This window comes from Aulonocara stuartgranti, assembly GCF_965226115.1.
Source record: "Aulonocara stuartgranti genome assembly, chromosome: 14".
Lineage (NCBI taxonomy): Eukaryota > Metazoa > Chordata > Actinopteri > Cichliformes > Cichlidae > Aulonocara > Aulonocara stuartgranti.
In genome coordinates this window covers 22431059-22444185 of record NC_138950.1, presented here as the reverse complement: position 1 = coordinate 22444185, position 13127 = coordinate 22431059, and the positions used below count along the sequence as shown (strand labels likewise).

The following is a 13127-nucleotide window of genomic DNA, read 5'->3' as shown; positions in this document are numbered from 1 at the left end:
GAATGCTTTTTCTAATCTTCTATTGTCCAGTCTTGTTGAACCCATGAGAATTTTAGTTTCAATTTCCTGCTACTACCTGACAGGAATGGCATGCAGAATGCTCTTCTGTTAGTAAAGCCCAATATAGCAATAAGGTTTGGTGTGATTTGTGTTCAGAGATACTCTTCTGCATACCTTGGTGGTAACAAATAGTTATTTGAGTTCCTGTTGCCTTCCTGAATTAGTCTGACAAGGTCTTTTTAGTTTGCTTGCTGGTGTTTTCTCTCTTTTAGACCAGTCTCTGTAAACCCTAGAGATGGTTGTGAAGGAAAATCCCAGCAGATCAGCAGTTTCTGAAACGCTCAGATTCAGACTTAGACTAAATTCATTGAGTTGGTGCCATGTGATTGGCTGATTAGATATTTTTGTTAAAGAGCAGTTGAGCATGTATTCCTAACATAGTAGCCAGGGTATATCTGTGTATATCTTTATGAATATCTATTGCTTTTTTTATGCTCGTACTGTTACATATTACCGTTTTCATAGGTTGCTCATTTCTACAACACCATTGACCAGCAGATGATTCCCTCTCAGAGACCTATGATGTTAAATCTTGCCCTGGCCTTTGAGCATGTCATTAAGGTACAGCACACATTTGAAAGTATTGTTTTATAATACTAATTGTATTTATTCTCTTTTCTATGTGTAATGTTATAAGAGTCAAAGTTGATGAGTTGCCAGTACCTTATATATATATATATATATATATATATATATATATATGGTGAACTTTGTTCACCTTGAAAATTTGCCTGCCATCAATTTTGTGTCTTGACGTGGAGATAATCGGTCTGCTTGTCTTTGTAAGAATCCTCGTTCTCAGTCAAAGAAAACAGGAAGTAAGCTGCAGATCACCTGGGACAACCCCAAAGAGTTAGAAGTCTACATTGGCAAGCTGCAGGCTGCTGCTGAAAAACTCTCCACCGAAAACAGGAAGTTACGAAAATGGCACACTGACTTCATTGAGAAGGTGCTAGCAGAGACACAGTATTTAAATTTTTGGCCTTTAGTACAGTTCTTTGCAACAACACTTCCCCACTCAAATTGGAATAAGCAGCAAAAGTCTTACTATTCTCTTTGTTCTTCTCCGTATCTGTGGGTACATTTTTTAGGTCGTGACACTGATGAATGTTGACCTACTGAGACATCAGCAGCGATGGAAGGATGGTCTTCAGGAGCTTCGTGCTGGTTTTGCCACTCTGGAGGCTCAGGTATTGACTGGAGATGTCTTGGATGGAATGTGTCGCAGATGTTTTGCCTAATAGGATTTTTATTTTGTGCATAAAATATTTTTTTACAAATAGTTGCGTTGATTTGGCTATAATAGTAAATAAAAAAAATTAAAATACGGAAGTAAATATGTCTCCATGTTTTCAGCATGAAAACATTCTTATTTCAGGATAAATCATTCTGGATAAATAGTTAAAATATTTTTTGTATAGGAAATAAAAAGTGTGTGTGTGTGCGTTTGTGTCTGTAGGGCTTCAGGTCTGATGACATGCGGGCGTGGCGTCAGCACTGGAACCATCAGCTGTACAAAGCTCTTGAACACCAGTATCAGACTGGGCTGGAAGCACTGAACAAGAACTTGCCAGAAATACACATTGATCTCACTTTCAAGTCAGTGCCCAAAATTTCACTTGTCCAGGTTTTGCTTTCTCTCTCTGCCCTCTAACTCTTGTCATCTTTTTTCCCTTCTCTGCATTTTCTCTGCATCTGCATTTTCAACTTCTCTTGTCAATAACAGCAACTACTGACTTTTCCCCACACCTCTCACTTCTCACCCTTGGTCATATCAACAGTTTTCTCTAACTCTCTATCACTTCCTCTTTCTTCTAAAAGGGTATCATCGATTAATGTGGATTTAAGAGTAAACCGTGGAATCGTTTTAATCCTGTTCTTGTTAACAGGCAGGGCCGCTTACAGTTCTCGCCACCATTTGAGGAGGTGCGTGCACGCTATTTTAGAGAAATGAAGCGTTTCATCTCGATCCCAAACCAGTTCCGAGGGGTCAGCACCCAGGGGGAGGAGCTCATCTTCAACATCATGATTGACAGGAATGCGTCTGGGTTCCTCACGATTTTCAGCAAGGCTGAGGACCTCTTTAGTCGCCTGGAAGCTATACAACACAAGTTCAAGGTGTTTTGACTTTTATAATTACTCTGAGAGTGATTTGTTATTAACTTTCCTTTAAGAGAGCCTCTGTATAGTGTTTTATGTACAAAAAAGAAAATTTGCATGTTGTGTAACTCTTTGACACCTGGACCGGATTTGAGGCTGGTCAAATTCGGACTCGAGATTTAATAACTTCCGATCAGTTATTTGGCTCAGCACTTAAATCTTTAGTATTATCATCATCATGGTTCTGACTTGATTTTAGTTTCTTTCAGCAGCGTACCATTTTATATATGTACATATATTTAAAATAATGAAACACTTGTCACAAGTTTCTCACTGAAGCACTGCACTGAGGAATAACTGTATTGCTGTCTTTGAAAGAATGAAACCTGGATCAGTCATGGTTCTCTTTTTTTTTTTTTTTTTTGTACTGAAGCGCTGTTGTTTCACTGCTGTGTTCCCCTGCATACTACCATGACAGAACAGTTTATTGTCTTTTCCCTTTAGTCTGCGATCATGCATGTATAAATTGCAGGGGGAAGCCCTCCGCCCGCACCAGACTTCTCTTTTATCTCATCTTCTCTTTACTTCTCTTTTTATTTAGTCATCTATGTCTTGATGGATGATATCGTTACTGTCACCTTTAACATAGACACCTTTAAAAATAGGAAATATGCACTGCACCCCGCCTCACTGTGATCCTGTGTGCGTGTGTGTGTGTGCGTGAGTGCAGGAGTGGGTGGTGTTGGGACAGACTGATTTAGAGAAGTTGATCGAGAAGCATTTGAGTTCTGTGCAGGACTGGGAAAGAAATTTCAAAGCCCTGAAAGCCAAGGGAAAAGAGTCAGAACGTTTACCCAGGTACACATCACGTATTAACTAATGTAATTAAACCTGGTGAAATGAAAATGATATTTATGCTTACACATAAGGACAGTAAACATTGCAAAAAGTGTATAGACTGTATTGTTATATACTGTTTATATAACTAGGTCATTCACAGATTGTTTTGATATCTTAAGTGATTTTGTTTGTTACAAGTTAATTGTTAATCGAGTCCTCTGAAGTGTTTTTCTCTGTAACAGCTTGGGAAGGTTTGTTTAATCATACCAGCAAAGATCACACATCAAATTCATAACTTTTAGAAAATGATGCACTCCAGAAAAGCCCAAGGCATTATGTTCTGTTCTCTACTAAGAATTTGTCTCACTGTCTGAGTCAGTGACCTGCTTTATCCATTTATAGTTTTACTTATTATATTTCTTTATTGGGTACAGTTTGTGCAGTTAAAAGTGAACTTACACCACAAATGTAACACTTAACAACTGCATTTCTGTCACTGGCCTCCGTTCTTTGTCAGTCAGGAGAAAGTGGACTGTATCACCGTCAACTGTGAGCCTGTAAAAGCCGCCATAGATGACCTGATTCAGAGGCTGTTTGACATGCTGCTCCTCTCACTTAGGAAATCTATACAAGGTAAACACAGACACCTTGATTTTCCTTGTTTTTTCCAGTATGTAATGTTTGTGGCAGAACGAAAACACTCTAGCCAAGCCCCCACTTTGTTTCTCTCTTTGCATCAATAAATGCTTTTATATAAAAGACATTAAGTGTATCTCACCAATGAAAAAACATTGTTTTATTTCTCTTTCTCAATTTTGTGTCTGTGTTTTGAAAATTTGTTTTCCATTTCTTCAGCTCTAAGATATCCCCTTTGCTCTCACTTTCCCTTTCCTTTTCTGTTTTCCTTTTTTGAAAGTATATTCTCTTCCTTCTTGCTTGCAGGCCACACACAAGCAATAGAAACTTTTGTGACAGAATCAATGGACGCCTTGTCCACTCGACCAGAGAGTATGGAGGAAATTGGTGCGGCTAGTGCCAAATATAACCAGATACTTGCCCGCAAACCTGAAGTAAGACACAAGCACTCCTAAACCCAGCTCGTTAGGGTTTTTTGTAAATTTCTTCCTTCCTTGTTTGTGGGTAATTTTAGAATTCAAGGTTAACTTTCATACACCTAGTAAAACATTTTGCTCCCTGTCAAAGAAATAAAAGCTTTGTCTTCCTTAATGCATTTTACAGTATGTCTCGTCATATTTCTGATTGATTTATAGCATTGGTCCTATAAGTCCACAAGGAACCGTCTAAAATTTAACCATGTCATTTGAAACAAACTGTGCTTCATGTCTATACACAGATTCTACCTCAGTTCCAATTTGCTGAGGAGAAGAACCGCTTGCTACGTGCGGTGGCTGGAGCTGGGCTGGACTCTCTCTCTTCACTCAGGGCCAAGTGGGACAAGCTGGAGCTTGTCATGGAGAGCCACCAGCTAATGGTCAAAGACCAGGTGACATATACTCATACAGACACACTTAGATCAGCTTATTGCTCCAACTGGTTTTTCAGATCCTATTTTCCTCAGAATGACTCCTTCTTTTTCATGCATGGTACTCTCTTAGGTGGAGGTGATGCGAAGTTATGCGGCCAGTCGTATCGATGTTTACAGGGCAGATCTGGAGCGGTTTAAGGCACGCTGGGACCAGCTAAAACCTAAAGATGAGATGCTTGAGACTGGTGATCATGCTGCCCTGCTTGTATGTCTTCAGACAATCAGGGACAAACAGCAAGAGTTTGAGGAGCTAGAGCTTGTGCGCACTAAGCTGCTGTACGTTTATTTTCATTCAGGTTTATTCACTAAGAGATTTAGAATGTTTAAAGTATTTGGGATTTTTATTTCCTTTATCGTGTGCCACATGAAAAACTTGTACAAGATCATTTTCAGTTATGACTCTGGTGTGAAGAGATCGCATTTAGTTCAATTACGGCCAAAAGTCTGACTCTCCTGTGCTCTCCTCAGTGAAGACTGTGCCTATTTCAATCTGGAGACTCCGTCTTTCTCTGTGGCCGAAGAGACAAAAAGAGACATGGAGGAATGCAGCCAAATGTGGGGTCTGTATGAGGAGTGGCACCAAGGGTTCTCAGAGAAGGCCCAGGAAGACTGGATATCATTCAGGTAGAGGGGGGTCATGTTTAGGGCTCATATCTAAACTTTTACGTAGAGTACTGATTATGTTTTTAATCAGTACTATGTGTTTAGTCATGTAATTGTGTGTGTTTTTTCTTTTAATTTACAGGAGTAAAACATATGTATTTGAGGAGTTTTTGTTTACTTGGCAAGAAAGACTAAGAAAACTAGAGCAACCCACTGTGATGTCTGTTAAACTACAAGGGGAAGTCGACAAATACAAGGTATATACTAGTACAGTTCAAGTAATAATATGTCGCTGCCTTCTTTTCGTATTCAATTCAAGTCTTCTTATCTGAAATATGTGTGTATGCTTTGGCTGAGTCAGATATCCAGAAAACTTATTCTGGTTCTTGTTGGAGTTTACTCAGAAAATGTCACAGCAATTAGCTGCTACATTTTCATATACAGTTTGTTTAAGTGGAAACATGACTTAAAAATGTACACAGTTCCATCCTTTCTCCTCGTTTCTCCTTTTTGAGGCAGGGTACACCCTGGACAGGTCGCCAGTCTGTTGCAGGACTAACACATAGACACAGACAACCATTCCCACTCACATTCACACCTATGGGCAGTTTAGAGTTTCCATTTAACCTATCCCCACTGACTGCATGTCTTTGGACTGTGGGAGAAAGCCAGAATACCCGGAGAGAACCCACGCAAATGAGGGGTGAACATGCAAACTCCACACAGAAAGCCCCGGCCTGATGGTGGAATTGAAATCAGGGAACAGTAAGTGCTGCCCTGTCGTACCACCATGCCACCCCCGAGCGGGAATCCCAGCAAAGGTGGGATGTTCCCTCGGGGGCTGTGACGTCTCATTTGAATCTACACGGCTGTGAGGGAAATCTTTAATCTGACTTTATAAGTGATCTAATTACAAATCTTGTTTTGTTTTCTTGTTTTTTGTTTTTGTTTCCTTTTCTTTTTCGTCTCAATATCTAGAACATGATTCCAGTGCTGAAGTATGTACGTGGGGACCACCTGTCTCAGGACCACTGGTTGGACATGTTCCGTTTACTAGGCCTCCCAAGAGGGATGACTTTAGAGAGACTTACCTTTAGTGATCTTCTTGCTGTGGCAAATACCATCATAGAGAAAGCAATGGAGCTCAAGGTCTGTACAAACACACTTTTGAAATTGTATATAAATGTCTTTTTTAGCGCCCTAATCTTTAGGGAATCAGAACTCAGTAATTTTCAGTAATGGCATGATAAAGATCGTAACTGATATCTATAAAGCTGCTTTGGCCTGCATTTGTATATTTGGATTGGCCCGAGTTTCGCCTTAATCATGTGTCATGCAACATGTAGTATACATGGGGTAACGAGAAGCGATTAACACCTCACGACCAGCTCCCGATCAAGAAAATCGCAAGAAAATCAAACCTGTTTGAAATCCTGAGGGTATTAAAGCAACCTCTCACACGGTGCACGCACAAACACAGAAATGGAAGTGAAAAAGTCAGTACATCACGACTCGAAGCTGAGAAATGTTAGTCTTCCAGGTTTTTTAGAAAAAGTTGGCATGTTGGCAGATTTCAGTGATGTGTTGGAAATGTAATGAGGCAAACGGGCGGTCCAGACGCAAAACCCAATATGACTGATGCAGAGGCGTGTGTTTTTTGTGTGTGCATGTGGTGCACATTGATATAGGATCTGAACAGTCGTGCTCAGGCGGAGGTGACGATCAGAGAAGCTCTGAGGGAGCTGGATTTGTGGGGAGCTGCAGCTACCTTCACCCTCACTGAGTACACAGACAACAGTGGGCGCACTCTCACCCTCATCAAGGACTGGAAGGATATTGTCAACCAGGTAGATGTGGAGCACACATAAAAAAAAGACATCAAGTCAGCTGTTGTGTACAAATATAAAATGCAGATTTGGTTCACAATGCCACACTGAATCTCTGAAGTTTGACTAGGAAAGTAAATTGAGTTTTTTTTTAATTGGTTAGAGTTGACCATAAATCATTTTATGAAAAATAGTCACATCTCCTGGATGGACCTTGCACCCCTCCCTGGTTGTCTGGTTCTCTTTTATGGCCCTCAAAAATCATGTTGTATATGGTGACCCAGAATTGAAAGCAGGTTGTCTGCTATTCAGAAGGTCCATGTTTCGATCCTCAGTTCCTGCAACGCTAAATTTAAGTGCCTTTAGGCAAGATCCTGAATCATCAGTACCATTTGATGCCTCCATCTAGGTTTGCAGGTGTTACATTAAAAATGCGAGTGTAAAAAGGTACTGTATAAATTGCAGTTCATTTATTGTGAACTAAACTAGGAGAAGGTTGAACACAGAGATCTAATGTAGTTAGATCAGGTGCAGTTAGCCTATAAGAAATTGCTGGGCAGCACAGTGCTTGAGATAGTTCAGAGAAATAAGCTAGAAATTAGCTACTTACTTATAGTAAAAAGAATACAAATCGAGATTAAAACCCCTGAAATGTATCCACTTGTTGAAATTCACTAAAGAAGCACTTGTTTGCTAAGATGGAAATGATGGCCAGATAGGAAACTTTAGACATTTTGAACATTCAAGTGGCTAATGAGATTTTTCTGTTTAATGACTCCAGAGGGACAAACAGGCAAATCTTGGCACTTGCATCCCTTTTTGAGAAACAGCTTCAGTTATCTGCTGCGCTCATTCATCCTCATCTTGCTTTACATTTGTCCTGCTGTAGTTAATCTTTTGCCTGTCTAGATTGGATTGTTTTAGATGTTCTATATTGTTGACTATTGAATCTGCGATGGCCTCTAGATATAATTGAGCTTCATTATATCCTTGGATAGGGTGGCACAAGATTGCTGCTTCTTTCCTCTAGTTTAATTTATCAGAGGAAATTGAATAAGAAAAAGAGCCACAAAGGGATTTGCTGCAATTATACACTTTTTTTGTACTAAAGTATTGCTTTTAGTGATTTAGGCTAACGTGGTTTAAGATACTTCTTGAACACAAATGTATCTGAACATGAGCCCTGAATATACCACATATGGACAAAAGTACAAGACTGCCTACACATACAGTACAGGAGCTTCTCAGCTATGGAAACCTCATCTCAGCAAACTCAGTTTTTGTGCTGATCTTAATGCCAGAGGCGGTCTGGTCGACTTACTGAGTCAACAGAGTGAGGGCGACTTTTACGAACTATGCACCTCAGCACTTGGCACTCTGACACTTTGTGGCTGAGTTTCAGTGGTTTCTGGAAACTTCCACTTTGTAGTAATGCCACTTATTGTGAAATATTTACAAGGGTAGAAATTTCACAAGCTGACTTGTTGCATCAGTGCCACACTTGAATCCAATGAACTCTTTAGAACAGGGGTCTCAAACCAAAATGGGCTGTGGGCCACTGCTGGCACTGTCATCTCATTGGAGGTCCACTTTAGTGTTCAAGTAATACAAAAACAAACAAACAAACAAACACAAAAACACCCACAAATATTTCCAGAAATATAGTGTTTTGCTAGTTTTCTTTAAATGTCAAATATTGTATAACAAGACAAATCTGCAAATGTGAACGTAATTTTTTTTCCTCACTCTTAACTGAGGCCTTTCAACTGCTACTACTTTGAACTATCAAATAAACAAATTGTTACTGTCTTTCTGATCAAACGCGTGGCAGCACTTCTACTCTAATTTTGTTTGTATTTAACAAAATAAAAATGCAGACGTAAGTGTACACATTAGTTTTTGACTTCTAGTGAAAATTGTTTTCTTTACAAATAACTCTCTCACTGAACCAACACAGCCAATCCCTCAACATGTTTGTGCTCTCTGCTCATATTGTTTTCATATTAAATCATTTTTTGCTTTTTAAAGAACTTATTTCAACATTGCATTCAGCAACAAACAAATCATGCCTACAAAAAAAGTTCAATATGTAATTGCATTACATTTCTTCACGTCAAGTAGGAGTGACGTGGGCCACAAGTGGCCCCCGGGCCGAAAGTTTGAGACCCCTGCTTTAGAATGACCCATACATAAGGTTTGTAGAGGCTTACCAAGATAGAACCCATTGTGTCTGATTGTGAAACAGTGTTATTGTTTTTAAAAAAAATTTTTTTATATAATTAGTACTTGCTTCTTTAAATGTTGCTGTCCATATTTACATGCAAATGTTGTTTCAGTACATCAGTGAAATGTTATGTCAGGCAGTTCAAATAAAAGAGCATACTTGACTCAATTGTTAGGGAGACATAGTTGACACTAAATGCCTAAATGACATCTTATGTATTAGGTATTACGTTTTCACCATTTCTCTGTCTATCTAGGTGGGAGATAATCGCTGTCTGCTGCAGTCGCTAAAAGATTCCCCTTATTACCGCAGCTTCCAGGACAAGGTCAGGTCAAGGTCTTTAAATCTATGAATAAACTTTAAGTGCTTAATTTTTTTTATGTATGGAAAAAGTACTTTTCACATACCTTTCTCAGCTTGTATTGGTACATGCAGTTTTTAAAAAACAAATTTGGTTCATTTATATATTAACATTTAATCCCTGATGAAGAAACTGTGACAAAGGTTTGAGTATTTACTCCACGTATATCCAGGTCAGTCTGTGGGAAGTTCGTCTGTCCGACTTGGATGAGTATCTGCTCAGTCTGAATGCCATCCAGAGGCGCTGGGTTTATTTGGAGCCCATTTTTGGACGAGGAGCATTGCCCCGAGAGGAAGCTCGCTTCAAACGAGTTGATGAGGACTTCAGGTACAGTGTGTGCAGCTCTGTGTAATAACACAAATGAAGCGTTTGCCCATTTAGGCACAATGGTGGCTAACACTGATACTTCACAGCAAGAACGTTCCTGATTTGGACCTTTCCTTCTGGTGTTTGAATGTGCGCACTCACTACGAGTGCATGAGTTTTCTTTGGGTAGTCTAGCTTCCTCTGACAGTTGAAAGACCTCCATGTTTGCAATGTATAGAATAAAACACTATTTGACTGTGTGGTTAAATGTGGCTTGTAGTCTGACGCACTTTGAGTGTTCAGTAAGATTAGAAAACCACTATATACTACATGTGATAATATACCATAAACTACATGTGGCTTCTCTTTTGCTGACAAATAGAAACTGGCATAACTGAACATCTTCTCGCTCCGTGTCTTAGGTCTATAATGTCAGACATCCAGAGAGACAACAGAGTTGTTTCTCTGAGTTCGAGGGCTGGCATCAGAAACTCCCTCGTCACCATACTGGACCAACTACAGCGCTGCCAAAAGTCACTCAATGAGTTCCTGGAGGTGAATACGCACGTGTGAGAAGACATTTGCTTTCTTTCACATGGGTTTCAAATATCACCACTACCTAAATGTGGTTTTGTGTCTGCATCACAGGAGAAACGGTCTGCCTTCCCACGGTTCTATTTCATTGGGGATGATGATCTGTTAGAAATTCTTGGGCAGGCAACCAACCCTAGTGTCATCCAGTCACACCTAAAAAAACTCTTTGCAGGTCAGAGACATGTGTGTTCTTACATTCTGTTGTTGCTGATGATCGTTTGCATTTATCTGCTGTCGCTCTGTCTTCTGCCTGTTTTCCCCCTTTTGTTATATTTGTTCATATTGTTTGAATCATAACGGTTGTATTGGATAGTGAAGGTAGTCTGCATATATATTCCCTTTGCAGGCATCCACAGTGTTGTGTTTGATGAGCAATGCCAGCACATTGTCGCCATGTGTTCTTTGGAGGGAGAAATTGTGCCACTCAGAAATATTGTACACATTTACAGCCTTGTGGAGGTAAAGCTATGAATGTATATAAATGGATAAATAGTATTATCATTGTTGGAGGTCTAAGGAGGTACTTGTAGTATGTTTATCCTTTTTAAAAATGTATTCAAAGCAACACAAATGTGTATTCATTTTAAACGTTTTATATGCTTTTTCTTTGAACCTTCCTTTGTGGTTCTGCATAAACAGTTTTCCTTCGTTTCTAGGTGTGGTTAAGTGAGCTGTCTGTGGAAATGAAGGAGACCCTAAAGCACTTGCTGTATGAATGTGTGTCAGCAGCAAAGAAAGGGGAAGTGGACCCCTCTCGTTATCCATCACAGGTGCACACACTCATTTATACAACTGCTTTTTAAAAATATTCTTTAAAGCTTGTGATGTAAAAGAAAATACGTTTTTTTTCTCCCCAGCATTAAACAATGTTGCATTTTTTCGTGTAGATCCTGTGTCTGGCTGAGCAAATCCAATTTACGGAAGATGTGGAAAGAGCTATAAAAGAACAAAATTTGCATCAGTTGGAGTTGGAGCTTAACAGCAAATTAGAAGTCTATACCACAGTGGACACCAGCTCTGATAACACAGGTAGGGAACACATTTGTGTTTAAGCATCGGGGAAGATAAAGTATGTGTGCCCATTCAGACAGGTGTAACGTTTCCCTGGACGGCATGAAATTCTGCACACGTGATATGGATTTTATTTAACATATACGTTTAGCTTAGTGTGTGCATACAAGGATTAAAAAAACTTACAGTTAAAAGCAATTTATAACCAACATTAATGAATAAACATCAAATCTGTGATTATTACAACCAGCCAGTTTCTTTCTTCTTCTTCTTATTTCCACTCCTCCCTTTAGGGATGGCCATAACAAGTCATCTTACTCTCACTCTATCCGTAGTATCTTCTTCTGTCACACAAACCCTCTGCAGGCCCTCCTTTACTTCATGCCTGAACCTTTTATGTGGACTTCCTCTTTTCTTTTTGCCTGGTAGCTGTCTTCAACGTCCTTTGCCCAACATATCCACTACCTCTCTTTTGCTCATGTCCAAAACAGTCTCAGCCTTGCATCTCTGACTTCATCTCCTATCCCAGCTGACACAGGGCGAGAGGTTGGGTACATGCTGGACAGGTTGCCAGTCTGTCACAGGGCTAACACATAGAGACCGACAACCATTCACACTGTCATTCACATCTGAAGCATATTAAAGCCAATCACCAACTAACCTAACCCTACTAACATGCCTGTCTTTGGAGTGCTTGAGGAAGCCGTAGTATCTGGACAGAACCCACACAGACACGAGGAGAACAAGCAAACTCCACACAGAAAGGCCCTGGCCAGATCCAGGACCATCTTACTGTTCGGCTTTGAGGCAACAGTAATCACCATGTCACTGTGTTCACTAGTGTTTCTACAGTTTTTCTTCCTCTAATCCAAGTATTCAGCTAAACGTAGATGCTAGCTTTAACATTATATATAAAGTGATACAATATAACTGATATATAATAGCAGGGCTACTTGAGTGGAGTCCTATGACCCCTAGTGGCCATATTGGCAATTAGAATTGCCAATATTGACTGGTTACGATCTCTGACATAAGGGTAATGCACAGAAAGACAGAAGAAGTTGTGATAAACAGGAACTACACAATGTTTTTTCCCCAAGAGGTCTTAAAATATTCACGTCTTTGCCCCACACTTGATGTGTGATTTTTCTCTCTCTCTCTGTGGTTATTTCTACAGCAAATTTCACAACCCTTATTTTAGTTTTTGACCTTTCTGTGAGAGTCCAGATAAACAATTGCTACTTAATATGTGTACTTAATCTACATCAGATACTGATCCAAATCTCAGGCTTGGTTGAATCTGTTGGGATTATGAGATGAGTGGGAAATTAATTCCAAATGAGTGTATCACTCATAGTCTCCTAGGAAGCTGCAAAGGGGCAGTAGTACGCTTTAGGCAACATATCTGACAGGCGAATTTAATGACCCGGGGATGAATATATGGCTGCATAAAGCATAACAGCCGACTTTTGCCTCAGAACTCAAATCTGCTTTACTTTTAGATTTAAACAAGTTACTCATTCATGAGATGAAAGCGCCAACAGTACCGACATTTCACAGGACATTGGCGTTCTGGGAAATGGTCAAATTCCAAATCTCTTCTGTCATTTTCTTCATGCTTAACTTCAGCGTGTGGGCTAAATTTGTAGTTGTAGA

General features: G+C 39.7%; 1 protein-coding gene across 5 annotated transcripts in view; it reads left to right on the top strand.

Annotated features, from left to right (window-relative positions):
• dync2h1 (dynein cytoplasmic 2 heavy chain 1) overlaps positions 1–13127 on the top strand; it is a 125844-nt gene that overhangs the window by 10170 nt on the left and 102547 nt on the right. For all 5 annotated transcript variants that reach the window (XM_082501972.1, XM_082501973.1, XM_082501974.1 and 2 more), the window contains exons 15-35: positions 526–621; positions 848–1009; positions 1152–1250; positions 1520–1659; positions 1950–2178; positions 2891–3018; positions 3518–3633; positions 3943–4070; positions 4355–4504; positions 4617–4822; positions 5015–5170; positions 5292–5406; positions 6128–6298; positions 6838–6996; positions 9456–9529; positions 9738–9887; positions 10289–10421; positions 10515–10632; positions 10807–10919; positions 11117–11230; positions 11348–11489. In XM_082501972.1, coding sequence (XP_082358098.1) covers positions 526–621; positions 848–1009; positions 1152–1250; positions 1520–1659; positions 1950–2178; positions 2891–3018; positions 3518–3633; positions 3943–4070; positions 4355–4504; positions 4617–4822; positions 5015–5170; positions 5292–5406; positions 6128–6298; positions 6838–6996; positions 9456–9529; positions 9738–9887; positions 10289–10421; positions 10515–10632; positions 10807–10919; positions 11117–11230; positions 11348–11489 — 2899 coding nt within the window. The remainder of the gene's footprint in view (positions 1–525; positions 622–847; positions 1010–1151; positions 1251–1519; positions 1660–1949; positions 2179–2890; positions 3019–3517; positions 3634–3942; positions 4071–4354; positions 4505–4616; positions 4823–5014; positions 5171–5291; positions 5407–6127; positions 6299–6837; positions 6997–9455; positions 9530–9737; positions 9888–10288; positions 10422–10514; positions 10633–10806; positions 10920–11116; positions 11231–11347; positions 11490–13127) is intronic.